The 17,276-nt window shown below is 43.4% G+C and overlaps 1 protein-coding gene across 14 annotated transcripts in view; it reads left to right on the top strand.

Moving 5' to 3' along the window:
* The window catches only part of TCF7L2 (transcription factor 7 like 2), a 185,965-nt gene that overhangs the window by 57,532 nt on the left and 111,157 nt on the right, over positions 1-17,276 (top strand). For 12 of the 14 annotated variants that reach the window (XM_040438182.1, XM_040438179.1, XM_040438180.1 and 9 more), the window contains exon 4: positions 3,561-3,617. The exons of the other annotated variants lie outside the window; for them this stretch is intronic. In XM_040438182.1, coding sequence (XP_040294116.1) covers positions 3,561-3,617 — 57 coding nt within the window. The remainder of the gene's footprint in view (positions 1-3,560; positions 3,618-17,276) is intronic. 14 annotated transcript variants of the gene reach the window in all.

The raw sequence follows: 17,276 nt of genomic DNA, 5'->3' as shown, positions 1-17,276 counted from the left end.
TATCAGACATTTCAGGCTAAGGATAGGTTAACTGATGGAGAGGTGAATACATTATGTTACCCTCCACTTTTATCACTGCTGGGTTGTTTATACATTTCAGAGTATACGGTGTGCTGCCCTTTAATGAAAGATTTTATGTTCGGCTCCAGAACATGCCTTCTTGTTTCGGAGTGCCTAATTGTGCCTACCACTGCTTCTTCATGAAAGCTTGAAGGGTCCTCAAGTCTGCAGAGCACAGTTTTCAGGTTGTAATTATTATTAATATGATTGTGTCTTTGTGTAGGGGCTGTATTTTACACACATACTCACAAGCATGCCCCCAGTCCTTCTGAGCATGTAGTCCAATCCTAGGCCAGTTTTCCAGGTGGAGATGTCTGCAGGCCTCAAAATAGACATTTGTCTTCGTTACTTCTGACAGATTTTATGAGAAAACATTTGTTAATAGCAGTGTACAGGTCTGTGTGGCTTTAGGTATATGTCACTTTAAACAGCGACTACACCTCAATCAAGAACCTATTATAGTGCAGCCGAATTATAAGGCTGTGACAAATATGACAAAAATGTCTCTGGAAGTTCTCAGCACTGGTTGTATGTGACATAACATTATCATGGAGGGCACAGCTGCACTCACTATTCTGCTGGTGGAGTCACTGTGTACATACATTACTTATCCTGTACTGATCCTGAGTTACATCCTGTATTATACTCCAGAGCTGCACTCACTATTCTGCTGGTGCAGTCACTGTGTACATACATTACTTATCCTGTACTGATCCTGAGTTACATCCTGTATTATACTCCAGAGCTGCACTCACTATTCTGCTGGTGCAGTCATCTTGTTTAATAGAAGATGAAACTCAGATTCAGTACAGGATAAGTAATGTAATATATGTATTACCCAGTCATGGATGTACATATAGAGTAGGGACCTATAGCAAAATTTGAAATTGACCCTCAAGCCATTATACTCCTGAGTCTCGGGGCAGGGGGCCCAGGGTTTATAGACCTTTTACATTTGTCAAAGTTGCTGTGACCCTGACAAGTCTGTGGTTCTCGAGGGTTAGAACCATAGTAGCCCAAATATGAACAGCCCCCCTCTTCTCATAGGCAGAACCATAGCCCTAACCCTAACTGGTACTTGCACCCTTCGGGGTCATTTTGCTGTCCATTCGCCTGTCCCTGCTCCACAGCCCTGGCAAGAAAGGGAGAGGCCAACTGGTCGAAGGGTCGTGCAGCAGGTCTCATGGAAGATGGACAAGTGGTGGGCTTCCAGTTCTGGGGAGTCGGGGTTCCTGAGGGAGACCTCTAGTGGTTTGTTCTATGGGGCTCCTCATGTCTATACCATTAGTCATGGGAAGCACAGGTAGATGTGGATCGCGCTCCACATCTTGTTGTCTAATCCTGCAGAGCACGAGGCTGGAAAGCAATATTTAAGAGGGCGGAAGGAAAATCTACTCAATATAAGGAAAGAAAACAAACTTGTTTTAATTACCTTGGCAGAAGCAGGAGTGTGAGGCGGACTGTAATAAACGCCGGAGCCGTGTCGCCTCCACACTTAACTGTTACAGCAGAAGTGTCCTCACCTGTGCCCTTGCTATGGTGACCCTTGCAGTGCCCCAACATGTGCGTGTGGGGTTACTGAATAGATCGTGTGCTCGCCTGCAGAATCTCGCTTTGTTTTTTGTTTTGTTTTTTGTACAGTTTTGTTTCTTGATTCTGTTACAAGACAGTAACATGTTTTTGTTGCCTTAAAACTGCTTACATTGTTGCATAACATATCATGGAAATCCACTGAATCTGGAATCGGCTGTAAGGCCCCTTTCACACTAACGTACGGGTGCAATGCGTGAAGTGAACGCACAGCACCCGTACTGAGTCCTGACCCATTCATTTCTACGGTTCTGTGGCCTTAGGCCTCCTGCACACGACAGTATTTTTTCACGGTCCGCAAAACAGGGTTCCGTTGGTCCGTTATCCGTGACCGTTTTTTCGTCCGTGGGTCTTCCTTGATTTTTGGAGGATCCACGGACATGAAAAATGAAAAAAAAATCTAAGTCAAGTTTGCCATTGAAATGATAGGAAAAAACGGACACGGATCACGGACACGGATCACGGACGCGGATGACAATCTTGTGTGCATCCGTGATTTTCACGGACCCATAGACTTGAATGGGTCCGCGAACCGTTGACCGTGAAAAAAATAGGACAGGTCATATTTTTTTCACGGCCAGGAAACACGGATCACGGATGCGGCTGCCAAACGGTGCATTTTCCGATTTTTCCACGGACCCATTGAGATTTTTCCACGGACCCATTGAAAGTCAATGGGTCCGCGAAAAAAAACGGAAAACGGAACCACGGACGCGGATGCACACAACGGTCGTGTGCAGGAGGCCTTAGAGTGTTGTTTTTCACACAGCATCTCTGAATTACATGAAAATCGTGGCATGTTCTATATTCTGCGTTTTTCACGCAGCCCTGGCCCCATAGAAGTGAATGGGGCTTCAGTGAAAAAACGCATCACATCCGGATACAAGACACTTTTCAGTGATGGTTGCTCGGAGCTGTGGATTGTCATTCTTCCGTTTTCTTTTTCACACGTGAAAAATGCATAAAAATGGAACATCCGTGTGAAAAAAAACTGAACCACTGAACGCAATCGCGGACAAAACTGACTGCACTTGTCTGAACAGATCCGGGTACAATCCATATCGTTTGTGCAACATTTCTGGTTTTTGATGGTTTTGTCGCCCATTGTATTATTTCTAGTTTCTATATGCAGATCATCTTGTGTAGCGAGGTTTACTATGGCTGTAATCATTTTCGGAAGGCATGGTCTGTAATACTTTACCTTGGTCCCTGCGGTCGGACGCACAGAGGGTCTTGTGCTATTGGCCATATTTTCGAAATAATATAGAGTTGCTGTGACTACGTAATGTGGCAGTTTAGTGCCGAATGCTCAGAATTTCTGGATTCTCCTTTTTGTTTTAGGGTCAGGCAGGGATTAGTATCAGGAAGTGGAAACATGTTACTGGTTTGAGTGTCTTCTAGATGTCAGAGTTATATGGCAGGCGATAGGACTCTGTGGTCGGGGGAGGGGTGGAAGACAAAGCATCACCCTCTTTTCTTCACTTTCTTTGTTTTCTTATGTTTCCATTGTTGGCTTTTATGTTCGTCTTTACTTTGAACTTGAGTATGGTAACACGGAGAAGCGGCTCCTAAAAGAAAGCCTTCTCCTGGGGCCCTGCGGCCTCTCATCACTTGTACTCAAGATGACATCACCATCCTTCTATGACATCACTGCAGTCAAGAGAAAGACACAAGTTACAATAGACGCCAGGGCTTCTAAATTGCATTCTGCCTTTTTTTTTTTGCTTGACTCCTTGTTCTTTTCCTTTTTAATTTTCTTCATTTATGTTTTTATTTGATTTTCATTCCCTTTTTTATGGTTTAGCTCAAATATGAAGCGGAGATGGAGTGTAAATGTTTTTAATTGTGCATGTAATGTAATTGGACGCCTTTCATTCACCTGCTGACGCGAGTTTTTTTCTTCATCTTAGTGCTTGAATGTACCTGTAGACCTGCATCTAGCTTCTTGTTGCAGCCCTTTGATGCAGGTAGGACACATTATAAATAGGCTTGTTGCTATGGGGAGTAATAGAAGTCTGTGTGTTGTGTGTAGCTAACCTTTATCTGCTCCTTGGACACTGCCATTTCTTCTAAGCAAACAACGATCCCGGTGTATTGCCTGATTGAGATAAGGAATTGGCCTGGATCATTAGTAATGATGTCTGCATAAAGTATGGGGGGGAGGCAGCGCACCCCCTCAACCGTCCGATGAGCTGTGTATTGTGGTGAGCTAGGTCGGGGACCAGCAAGTAACGTAGGAGGTCCCCATTTTTCAAAAAGTTTCCTATTCCAAAAGATACCTAATTAATATAGGAGGGCAAATCAGTGCACCCCCTCAACCACTAGATGAGCTGAGTATTGAGGGGGGGGGGGGGCACATAGACTGCTTTAGAGAATACTTTAATCTTCTAGGCCAGAAAATGAGAGATCATTTCTCCAGAGGTTTCCTATTAGATACTTTTGAATAGATATCTATTAATATTGGAGGGCAAATCAGTGCACCCCCTCGATGAGTATTGAGGGGGGATGAATGGGGACATATACAACTTCAAAGACCCCCCCCCCCCCCCAGACATTCTAGGCCAGGCAGTAAAACTAGGAGTTCCCATTTCTCAAAAAGTTTCCTTTTTGCATGTTTTTGGATTTGATAGTTATTAAATACACATGGGGGATTAGAGCAGTGCGCCTCCTCAGCTGTTGCATTGAGTGGGGGCATATATTGCTTTAAAGTCCACCCCAATACTGTAGGCCAGGTATTAAAACATGGAGTTCCCATTTCTAAAAAAAAAAAAAAAGACCTTTTTTGTTTTTGGATTCTCAAAAAGTTTCCTGTCGTAGGATTATAGATATGATTTTTATTAGGTAAACATGGGGCAAAGCAATGCACCCCTCGGCTCGTAGGCAGCACATTGACGTGAGTATTGGAGGGGCTGGGGCATCTACACCCCAATATTGTAGGCTTAGAGCAGTGAAATATGGGGTCCGCTTGCTTCCAAAAAGTTTTTCCTTTTGCATGTTTTTGATTTGTCTTATCCATTGTACAATTAAAAGTGAAGTAGAAGGAAAAAGGTGTTTCATATATTATCATTGGAGAAAAGGGCATGGGGGTGGGTTTGTGGGCACTGCCCTGCATAGAAGTGAAAAAAAAAACTATTTCCAGAACCCATAAATGTTCTAACAACTTATAAAGCGGTTTCGGTTTCCATGTGTTTAAAATTAATCCAAAACTATCCATGTGTCTGTTACATAATACTTTGCTTTTCCTCTCCATTCACATCCAAAGCTGGTTTCTGAATTCCAGTGGCTTCCTGTTGCCAGATCGAGCAGTGCATTGTGGGAACTTGGATAACAGTAATACAGTTTGCGCAAAGCCGTGGTCACCTGACGGATAGCGGGACGGATTTAAATTGCTCTCTGTCTCCAGGGACATCCATCAATTTTGAAAGCGGCTCTGGCTGTGAATGGAGGATCTGAAAAAAAAGTACAAAAACTGTAAAGCAAAGCTATCTGTAAATGGAGTCCCAGAACGCTGCTGTGTTTGTAGGGTGTCATCCTGCACCCCTCCCCCACATTTGCTATAAATCATGACCAGGTAGGCCATAAGCACACTGATAATTCCTCCGATATGACCGGTCACGAGCATTAGTACTAACCATCTGTGTGTCTATGGTAACAGTTTGATTGTATCCATCTGACGGAAATCTAACAATGTATCAATTATGTGTCACATGACTCTGCTGCGTGTAACTGTTACTTTTCGATGATTTGATACAATTGGCTGAGAATTTCTTCTATGGGACTCGGCAAACAATCATCCTGGCCTCTAGACGCTACAGTAGGAACGGAGGACATCAGTATTGGCAGGTATTCTTTATAGGAAGACTATGCTTAAAATTTAATGGTAAAACCAGACGGAAAAATGGACCTGTCCCTAGACAAACAGCAAGGGGTTAATTTTCACCGGCCCCCTTCCATTTGGTTTAATGAAGGTAGTGGAGTTTTCCAGTCCTGGCCTCCAATTGCAGACAGAACAGAGGGGGAGGGCTCCTGCGGCAGCCAGTTGCCTTACAGCTGGAGGGTAGCGGGATTTTCTGGGATACGTACAGTTAAATTCTTAATAGGTTGCTCTTTATCAGAAGATTTCTCTCATTCGGCCCTTGTGCCTGTGAAGGGATGTTCTGGAATGGGTTCTCTGGGCTTTGATTTACGCTCTCCTTCCCCTTTAAGAAGCGTTGATAGAATCTTAATGAGTCACAAAGAGACAGAATGGCTTCTTATAATCAGGGGCGTTATCGTCGCAGTCTAAAAATACCTGCCGCTGGGAAAGCTTCACCATGACGGGTAATGTACAGTCAGGTACAACGTGCCAAGATTACAACTCTCATCAGAGCCCAGGGCATCATCAGAAAGTGGAACTTCAGCCAAGAATATTGGGGGGGGGGGCAGTGTTTATTGGAGCAAGAACGAACCAGGACCTACTGATCTCACGGAGGCACGAGGAACAAGGTGGCTCCCTCATTAAGTAAGGGGTGGGATTCGCTTTATTAAAGGAGAACTCAATATATTTTTGTTTTGAGTGGAGGGATCCTTTAATTATAGAGTATGTTTCTGTATCAATGGGTAACACTTCAGGATCCGTGAAATTGGATTTTTTTGGGAGAGAAAGCGCAGGAATTCCAATGCTGCATGGAGTAACAAACAGAATGGGGAGGGATTAGAGAACAATGTCGCCCAGCTCCCCTCCCCCCACTACTGGTCCACCATCTGTATCATGGAACCCTTCATTCTGTGGTTCTCTTCCTATACAGCTACAATGAAATGTGGTCACATGGTACAGTCACTAATTACCTATATTATGCCAGTTATGAGCCCACCCACATTACTGTACTTATCCTGAATTACATCACATACTATACTCCAGAGCTGCACTCACTATTCTGCTGGTGCAGTCACTGTGTACATACATTACCTATCCTGTACTGATCCTGAGTTACATCCTGTATTATACTCCAGAGCTGCACTCACTATTCTGCTGGTGCAGTCACTGTGTACATACATTACTTATCCTGTACTGATCCCGAGTTACATCCTGTATTATACTCCAGAGCTGCACTCACTATTCTGCTGGTGCAGTCACTGTGTACATACATTACTTATCCTGTACTGATCCCGAGTTACATCCTGTATTATACTCCAGAGCTGCACTCACTATTCTGCTGGTGCAGTCACTGTGTACATACATTACTTATCCTGTACTGATCCTGAGTTACATCCTGTATTACACTCCAGAGCTGCACTCACTATTCTGCTGGTGCAGTCACTGTGTACATACATTACCTATCCTGTACTGATCCTGAGTTACATCCTGTATTATACTCCAGAGCTGCACTCACTATTCTGCTGGTGCAGTCACTGTGTACATACATTACTTATCCTGTACTGATCCCGAGTTACATCCTGTATTATACTCCAGAGCTGAACTCACTATTCTGCTGGTGCAGTCACTGTGTACATACATTACTTATCCTGTACTGATCCTGAGTTACATCCTGTATTATACTCCAGAGCTGCACTCACTATTCTGCTGGTGCAGTCACTGTGTACATACATTACTTATCCTGTACTGATCCTGAGTTACATCCTGTATTACACTCCAGAGCTGCACTCACTATTCTGCTGGTGCAGTCACTGTGTACATACATTACTTATCCTGTATTGATCCTGAGTTACATCATGTATTATACTCCAGAGCTGCACTCACTATTCTGCTGGTGCAGTCACTGTGTACATACATTACTTATCCTGTATTGATCCTGAGTTACATCATGTATTATACTCCAGAGCTGCACTCACTATTCTTTTAGTAGGGCTGCAGCCCATTCTGGTTTTACATCTCTGGAGTATAATACAAGATGAAACTCAGGATCAGTACAGGATAAGTAATGTATGTACACAGTGAGTGCACCAGCAGAATAGTGAGTACAGCTCTGGAGTATAATACAGGATGTAACTCAGGATAAGTAATGTATGTTTACAGTGACTGCACCAGCAGAATAGTGAGTGCAGCTCTGGAGTATAATACAGGATGTAACTCAGGATCAGTACAGGATAAGTAATGTATGTACAAAGTGACTGCACCAGCAGAATAGTAAGTGCAGCTCTGGAGTATAATACAGGATGTAACTCAGGATCAGTACAGGATAAGTAATGTAATGTATGTACACAGTGACTGCACCAGCAGAATAGTAAGTGCAGCTCTGGAGTATAATACAGGATGTAACTCAGGATCAGTACAGGATAAGTAATGTATGTAGACAGTGACTGCACCAGCAGAATAGTGAGTGCAGCTCTGGAGTATAATACAGGATGTAACTCAGGATCAGTACAGGATAAGTAATGTATGTACACAGTGAGTGCACCAGCAGAATAGTGAGTGCAGCTCTGGAGTATAATACAGGATGTAACTCAGGATAAGTAATGTATGTAGACAGTGACTGCACCATCAGAATAGTGAGTGCAGCTCTGGAGTATAATACAGGATGTAACTCAGGATCAGTACAGGATGAGTAATGTATGTACACAGTGACTGCACCAGCAGAATAGTGAGTGCAGCTCTGGAGTATAATACAGGATGTAACTCAGGGTCAGTACAGGATAAGTAATGTATGTACACAGTGACTGCACCAGCAGAATAGTGAGTGCAGCTCTGGGGTATAATACAGGATGTAACTCAGGATCAGTACAGGATAAGTAATGTATGTACACAGTGACTGCACCAGCAGAATAGTGAGTGCAGCTCTGGGGTATAATACAGGATGTAACTCAGGATCAGTACAGGATAAGTAATGTATGTACACAGTGACTGCACCAGCAGAATAGTGAGTGCAGCTCTGGAGTATAATACAGGATGTAACTCAGGATCAGTACAGGATAAGTAATGTAATGTATGTACACAGTGACTGCACCAGCAGAATAGAGAGAATTATGGCGCTATTTGTTTAGTAAATCTGCCCCATTGTGTTTCATTTCCTTTTAATACCTCTGCTTGCTTGCAGGGCTCGACATAGATAACAGGGGGTCATTGTGGAAGAATAGTCCCTACTGTTTAGTAGATAATGTATTAGGAGTGTTTGGCTCCGTTCCCCTAATACCGTCTAGTCAGTCCTGCATCTAATGAATTACAATCCATCAGCACTTTTAGGCCTCCTGCACACAACTGTATCCGTTTTGCGGTCCGCAAATCACAGATTCGCAAAGTACAGATGCGGTCGATGTGCGTCCTGCAATTTTCACAGGGCCTACTGTAAAAAAAGCCTATTCTTGTCTGAAAAATGGCCGAGAATTGGAGCGGCTCCGTAGTTTCTGGTTCAGCCACACGGATAAGACTTGTTTTGCAGACTCTCTGAAATGAATGGGTCCGTGTGCAAAAAATGCGGATCAGACATGGACCAAAAATACTGTCTTGTACATGAGGCCTTAAGCCAAGGGAACCGCAGTGACTTTTTCATTGTGGTTCGGGCCCCCCTTAGGGGCTGAAAACCCACCCTGAACAGTGCTGCTCCCAGAGGTGCCAGACTTCATCATGCACCATTCTAAAAGCAAGCAGAGATCTCGAAACTGGTAAGCAACTGAAACCTAGTGTTAGAAAGTTGCAGAAGTTTGTGTTTTCACCCCTGGGGCGTTGAGCAGTTTTGGGGTCACATGGATTCTCCTATAGCCTTTACCTGGGATTTTCGTGATGTTTGTCTGGGTAAACACCCTGCTGTTTGCCTGCTCCTCCTCTGCTGTCTGTTTACTTTGGAATGTAAAGTCATATCCTCAGTTTTTATAAATGTGCGCTTATGAAATTCTTACTGCTTGGTAGCTCTTAAAGGGCCAGTCCCTCATTTGAGACAACAGCCGATTCATGTCCTTCGTCTGTTTCTGAGTACATCCCGTATTTTTCTCCCAGGCTGCAGCCATATTGATTTCCATAGAACACCATAAGTTAGAGACGTTAGCTACTTCCTGCCTCTCTGATGTCACCAGTCGGTTTCAGAAGGCTGCAGTGTAAAGCAGGACCTAGACCCCCATAGATCCGAGGAGCAGAATTCAGATCCTGAAGGAACCTTTCTGCTTTAGGCTACTTTCACACTAGCGTTTTTTGCGGATCCATCATAATAATACATTAATACAACCACATGCATCCGTCATGAGCGGATCCGGTTGTATTATGTCTTCTATAGCAAAGACGGATCTGTTTTCTATTGTGTCAGAGAAAACGGATCCGTCCCCATTGACTTACATTGTGTGTCAGGACGGATCTGTTTGGTTCAGTTTCGTCAGGCGGACAGCACAACGCTGCAAGCAGCGGAATGGACTCTGAACTGAGCGGATCCTTTTCCATTCAGAATGCATTAGGGCAAAACTGATCCGTTTTGGACGCTGGTGAGAGCCCTGAACGGATCTCAGAAACGGAAACCAAAACGCCGGTGTGAAAGTGGCCTAACTTGTGTTAAAAACTTTCTTGTCTTTAACTGAGGCCGAAGGCTCTGCTCGTGACCAACACATCCCTGATGGGCAAATATCTGGGCACTAAGCAGCATGGTGGCTCAGTGGGTAGCGGTGGCTCAGTGATTAGCGGTGGCTCAGTGATTAGCGGTGGCTCAGTGATTAGCGGTGGCTCAGTGGGTATCGGTGGCTCAGTGATTAGCGCTGGCTCAGTGGGTAGCGGTGGCTCAGTGGGTAGCGGTGGCTCAGTGGGTAGCGGTGGCTCAGTGATTAGCGGTGGCTCAGTGGGTAGCGGTGGCTCAGTGATTAGCGGTGGCTCAGTGATTAGCGGTGGCTCAGTGATTGGCGGTGGCTCAGTGGGTATCGGTGGCTCAGTGATTAGCGGTGGCTCAGTGGGTAGCGGTGGCTCAGTGATTAGCGGTGGCTCAGTGGGTAGCAGTGGCTCAGTGGGTAGCGGTGGCTCAGTGGGTAGCGGTGGCTCAGTGATTAGCGGTGGCTCAGTGGGTAGCGGTGGCTCAGTGATTAGCGGTGGCTCAGTGGGTAGCGGTGGCTCAGTGGGTAGCGGTGGCTCAGTGATTAGCGGTGGCTCAGTGGGTAGCGGTGGGGGTCCTACATTCAGAGCAAACCAGGGAAACATCTGCATGGAGTTTGTATGGTCTCCTCTGGGTTCTCCGGTATATTACTCTTTAGCACATTACATTATATAGTAGTGTGTTACATTATACTAACGTGGTATATTACAGCCTATCATATTGTAGCATATTACATTATATTACAATGTAGTATATTGCTGTTATATTAGGTTAAAATGATATGATGTGGCATATTACATTGTATCACGTGGTACATTACATTGCAGTATATTATATCATATTGCCTTGTAGTGTACATTATATTTTATTGTATATTACATTGCAGTAATTACTTTATACTGTACAGTAGTATATATATATTTTTCATTGTAGGAGATTATATTTTATTACCTTATTGCATTGTAGTGTATTATATTATTTTATACTGTAGTATAATGCATTATCTTACATGGTAGTATATTACTGTATATAATATATTGTAGTATATATATTATATAACTTTTTAATCTTGTTATATATTACATTATTTTACATTGTAGTATATTAGCTTTTATTGGAGGGCACATCAGTGCTGCTGTAAGGAGGTGTTTGCAGACCGTACTATCAGTATATACTGTATATAGTGTTTTACCCTATATTACAGTATACTATGTTACATTATATTCATTACATTGTAGTATGTTACATTATATAATATTGTGGTGTATTGCACAGTTTTACACTGTAATAAATTACATTTTATCTTGTTGTAGTTAATACTTTGTGTTACCTTATATCATGTTAGTATATGAGCTGGGGCAGTGGGTATGCCGCTGTTTACAGCAGGTAGCCCCCACCTCATGATTACAGATCACTGTGACTCCTGTCCTGTGCCACCTTCTGCCGTATGAACATTATGTAGAGTATTTGTATTTGTGCTCATTTTTCCGGTTATTTTTGCGGTTTTTGGTGCGGATTTTCGCTGTATTTTAACGACCCCATTGAAGCCTGTGGGGGAAACAACTTCTGTATATAGGGTGGAGAATCGCAATGAACAATAGACATTCTGTGGATTTCCACATGTAAAAAATACGCAATGTGTACGTGACATTTGGCCAATCTCATTCCCTCTGCTGGTGCTGTATTAGGCCTCATGCACACGACAGTTGTTTTTCTCGGCCTCCATTCCGTTTTTTTTTGCGGATAGGATGGGGACCCATTCATTTCAATGGGTCAGCAAAAAAATGCTGATAGTTCATCCGTTTGTGTTCCGCGTCCGTTGTCCGTGTTTCCCTTCAGCAAAAAAAATAGTGCATGTCCTACTGTTTTCATATTTGCGGACAAGGATAGGCATTTATTACAAGGGATCTGTGGAAAAAAAAGGATCCTACAAAAAAACGGATGCCGCATCCGTTTTTTTGGGCGGACGCACAATTTGCGGACACAAAAAACAACTGTCGTGTGCATGAGGCCTTATGCTGCTGTTTTTCTTTTTTTTTTTGGGGGTGGGGGGTGGGTTAAAATCTGCACAGAAAAGCCACATGTGCATTTACCTTCTAGAGTTACTGAGACGTGGAAGACATTTGCAGCTTTTACTTTAGTTTATTGGGGACAAAAGATCCCCGGATACTTTCATGTTTAAATATATTATGACACATTTATATGTTTTCTAGTATTTCATACTCGAGGTATTCTGAAACTACAACTTCCAGCATGCTCCATTCACTTTCATGGGAGTTAGAAGAACAGCTGAGCATGTTTGCATGCTGGGAGTTGTAGTTCCACAGCAGCTGGAGCGCTGACGGTTGCTGACCCGTGTTATACAGTATTATAGTACCTTGTCTTACTGGATATACTGTATCAAGTCGCAGCTTCTTCTAGTAGTGTATTATATAGCGTATTAGATAACATTGTTTTAGTGCCTCATATTTTATTGGAATTATTTTATCTCATATTGTATTGGATATATTGTATGACATGTTAGCATATTCTAGTACTATAGTATATTACATTGTTACTTTACGTTATATTATCGGATATATTGTACTAAATTTCTGTATCTTCTTGTAGCATATTATATAGTATATGATGTTACATTGTATAATGTTACGTTGATTATATTATTGGATATATTGTGGGTTTATTATATAGTGTATCATGTGATATTATGCTACATTGTGTTATGTTATTGAATATATTGTATCAGTATCTTCTAGGTGTAGCATATTATATAGTCTAGCATGTCATGTTACATTATGTTATGTTACACAGAGTTATTGGCTATATTTTATCTTATGTCAGTATCTTCTATCAGTATATATATACTAAGATATCGTATTACATTATGTTATTGGATATATTGTATCAGTATCTTCCAGGTGCATTTTATATAGTATATGAAGTTCTATTATGTTACATTTGTTATATTATTGGATATATTGTATCAGTATCTTCTAGCAGCATATTATACGGTATAGTAAACGATGATGATACATTACACTATATTGTGTTATATAATTGGATACTTTGTATCAGTATATTATCTAGTATGTTATATGATGTTACATTATATTACATTATATTGTGTTATATGAGTGGATACTGTGTATCAGTATCATCTAGCAGTATATTGTATAGTATATGATGTTACATTATGTTTCATTGTTTATTATGTTATTGGATATATTGTATCAGTATCTTCTAGCAGCATATTATACAGTATAGTAAATGATGATGATACATTACACTATATTGTGTTATATAATTGGATACTTTGTATCAGTATATTATCTAGTATGTTATATGATATTACATTATATTACATTATATTGTGTTATATGAGTGGATACTATGTATCAGTATCATCTAGCAGTATATTGTATTGTATATGATGTTACATTATGTTATTGGGTATTTTGTATCAGTATGTTCTAGAAGCATATTATATAGTATACTATAGTATATCATAATGTTGTAGCATCATATTGTGTTGCATTGTGTTATATTGTTGGATACATTGTATCCAGTGGCGTACATAGAGAAGTAAGGACCCCATAGCAAGGATCAGAGCGGGCCCCCCACACAGGACAGAAGGGTTTCCGCCTAAACCCTTTTCAATGACCCTTGGACCTTTTTTCCACTGCCTCGTTTGCTAAAAGTTGTTCCTTTAGAGCAGGGATGGCCAACTCCTGTCCTCGGGACCGACCTACAGGTCAGGATTTGAAAATATCCCACAGAATGAATACCTGGGGTAAGTCCTGACGCACTGACACTAATTATATCACCTGCTCAATGCTAAGGAAATCCTGAAAACATGACCGGTAGGTGGGTCCCGAGGACCGGCGTTCAGAAACCCTTCTCTAGAGGGTAAAGTCCTGACCAAAGAAGGAGATGATCCCAACTAAGACTGGGGCCCCTCTTGCCCCGGGCCCCATAGCAGTCGCATGGTCTGCTGCTATGGTAGTTACACCCCTGATCGTATCTGATCTCAGTATATTCCGTAGCATATGAAGTTACATTATAGCGTATTTTATTATTATCATCATCATCATACGCTTCTGGAAGAGACATTTCTAACCTTCTCCAGAACTTTCCCTTTTATTACTATGAAGCATTTTCTCTCCTTGCCGTTTTCACCTTTGAGCCGTCCCGTCAGGAAGAGCTTAGGACAGATCTGGAGCATTCTGCCTCTTCTCCTCTGGTCTTGGACAATATTTGTTTTCAGCCCCGACATCCTGCAGCTTCTCGCACTCAAACGCCATCTACTTCCGGCAACAAAGGCGACTCGCCTGTTCACCACAAATAGACACCGCTCCGGAAACTGAGTCACTTCCAGACCTCTGTGTTTGCACATGTTCTGCCTGCGAGCCTCCATTGTCCTCTCCGTGTTGTTTTTACCTCCATCAGCTCCACAAATGAATAATTAAAGTAAACAGAATATTTGTGGAGCGTTGGCTCAGCCGATACGGCCCGCGCAGGCGCCTGATCGGAGGCCATAGACCAGCCGACCCCAACCTATGGATCTCCAGCTGTAGAAGACCTAGAACTCCCAGCATGGACGCTAGAATGTCCTCCTAAAATCCGTCTGGTTTCTATGACGACTGTGTCTGTCTGATGTAAATGGGACACAATATTCCACTAGTTGGGCGGCTCTCTCCAGAATCTGCCTACTTAAAGGGATTTTCCATCTTTTGTAATTAAAGCTTATTCATGGTATGTTGAGAAGCTCTGCATCTTTGCATTTTTGAATTCCTTCCCATTTGTAAGATCTCTGAACGGAAACATTCTTAATTTACATCCAGAGGCTGAAAACCTCTCACTGCTGAGGGTTTGTTGCAGATGTACTCAGTCTACACAACCTTCTCCGATTTTAAAGAGGTTGTCTCATCTCAGACAGTGGGACGCATATCGCTAGGATATGCCCCCATTGTCTTATAGGCGTGGGACCCGGACCTATATTGGGAACAGAGCCCTGCAAGGTTAAGCGCTCTCCCACAGCGCATGACCGGCCACCACTCCCATTCACTCAGCTATTTTCAGCGGCCCCAAAGAAAATGACTGGCGGGTGGCTGCGCCTGCGCGGTGTCTTCTCATCCACTTTCGGGTGGGACCCACACCTATAAGCAGTGTCAGACTGGGGTGCTTAGGGCCCACCAGTGTAATTGATTCTGGGGGCCCACTTTTTTCCATGTCTCTACTGTTCACTTCACTTCAATGTTTTACTGCGCGATCCCATGCCCTGACATGGGATCGCGCAGTAAAACAGAGGGCACCGCGCATGCGCGAGACTTGGGAAAGCGAAGCCGAATTGCGGACTGTCACTCAAAGGCAAGAGGGGGCGTGGTTACCTTGACTTGATGCGCGGACGGAGGATAAAAGATCGTTTTCTGACCTTATGCAGCATCGGACTGCAGGGTGAAAGTATGATTAGTATCACACTGCGGGCTACCCTGAGGTACTGCTGGCGGGTTTACATGCATTTAGGAGGTGACAGGTTCCCTTTAAAGGTTTTCTTAAAATTACAAATCTGGCCCAAAATATGTGTCAAACTAAAATAGAAATGCTCGCCTGTTAAAGGGCCGGTGTCCACTTTTCTAGTTATCCTCTATCCACAGGATCGGGGAGAACTATGTGATCCGTGGGGGTCTGAACACTGGAGCCCCCATCCATTCTCTATGGGGTGGCCGGAGATGGCGGAGTACAGCACTGGTCCCACAGAGAATAAATGGAGCAGCCTGTCACACCATCAAAAAGGGGGAACCGGACCCGTCCCTGGGATCAGTGGGGGTCGCAGAATCGGACCCCATTAATCATATAGTGATGCTCTATGGTGTGGAGAGGATAACTTCAAAACCTGGACAACCTCTTTACATGGCAGCAGTGATGCCTGTAAATGCGGACTATCATCACTGCCGCCATGTAAACCATAGGTGTCAATACTGGAGAATGGGACGCACTGGGCAGAATTTTTTGGGCATAAGTCTAACCCTCTTTGCAGGTCACAACCTTTAACAAAGCCCAAGCAAAGGCGCTAGAGGAGCAACGTGAGCAAAGGGCACAAACGGAGGGTCATAACTAAAGCAGAGGCATTAGGGTCACCTGAGGCAGGGTAATAGCGGGGATCCTGGAGCAGAGGTATTAGGGGGCAACTGGAGAAGAGGCAATATTAGCGGTGCATTTAGAGTGAAGGCATTGGGGGCCATCTGGAGCTGGGGCACTTATGGAGGTGCACCTAAAGCAGAGGCATTGGGGGGACCTAGGGCAGAGTCCCCCCAATGCCACTCTGAACTCTGCAGAGAGCAGCACACATACACAGATCTGAGTCTGCTATAAACAAACCCCCTATTTCCCCCTTACAGTCTCCTACAGATCACTACTGTCACACACCTGAGAAATCAGCCCAGCACCGCAGAGGAGTCCTTCTCTGACAGCAGGGAGGGCAGGAGGATGGCCAGACATGTTCTCTCCTCCTTCACTGCCAGCAGCCCTGGAAGCTTAGAAGATACTGCCGGGCCTCCTGTACAATTTACACCAGTAGGAGGCTGTATCACTGTGCGATACTGTCACCTAGTGGCTACAATAATTATCTCTCCTGAGAAACAAGAGAAATAGACAAACCCTTTAAACTGTCTCAAATCCTCAATCATACATTTCACTTGCTGATGTGTTTATCTCAAAACTGGCTGTTTCTATAGATTGGATAAAGCTGTAACAAACCCGCAGCTCTGAGATGTATGACGCCTGCAACAGGTTTTAGAATCTGGAGGTCTTTCCCCTTTAAGGATGTGGCGCAGTCAGAGCTGAGCTCAGGGAGAGGGGAGATAAGGGATCAATAAAACCCCATGATGACCTTAGTCATGCTGAGAAGGAGGCTTCCTTGTGTGCAGTGCAGCTGACTCATAGAACAGGGCGAAAGGCCATTTTATTCTCAACTCCTATATAATCTGCAAATTCCTTCATATAAAATCCTGACAGCTCAAAAACCAGCACAAAGTGGTGAAATATGGCAGGAGCAGTATTATAGTAGTAATATTCTTGTACATAGGAGCAGTATTATAGTAGTTATATCCCTGTACATAGGAGCAG

The sequence above is a fragment of the Bufo bufo genome, chromosome 6, assembly GCF_905171765.1.
Source record: "Bufo bufo chromosome 6, aBufBuf1.1, whole genome shotgun sequence".
NCBI lineage: Eukaryota > Metazoa > Chordata > Amphibia > Anura > Bufonidae > Bufo > Bufo bufo.
Note: the sequence above shows the minus strand (reverse complement) of the source record. Positions and strands in the feature narration are given on the sequence as shown.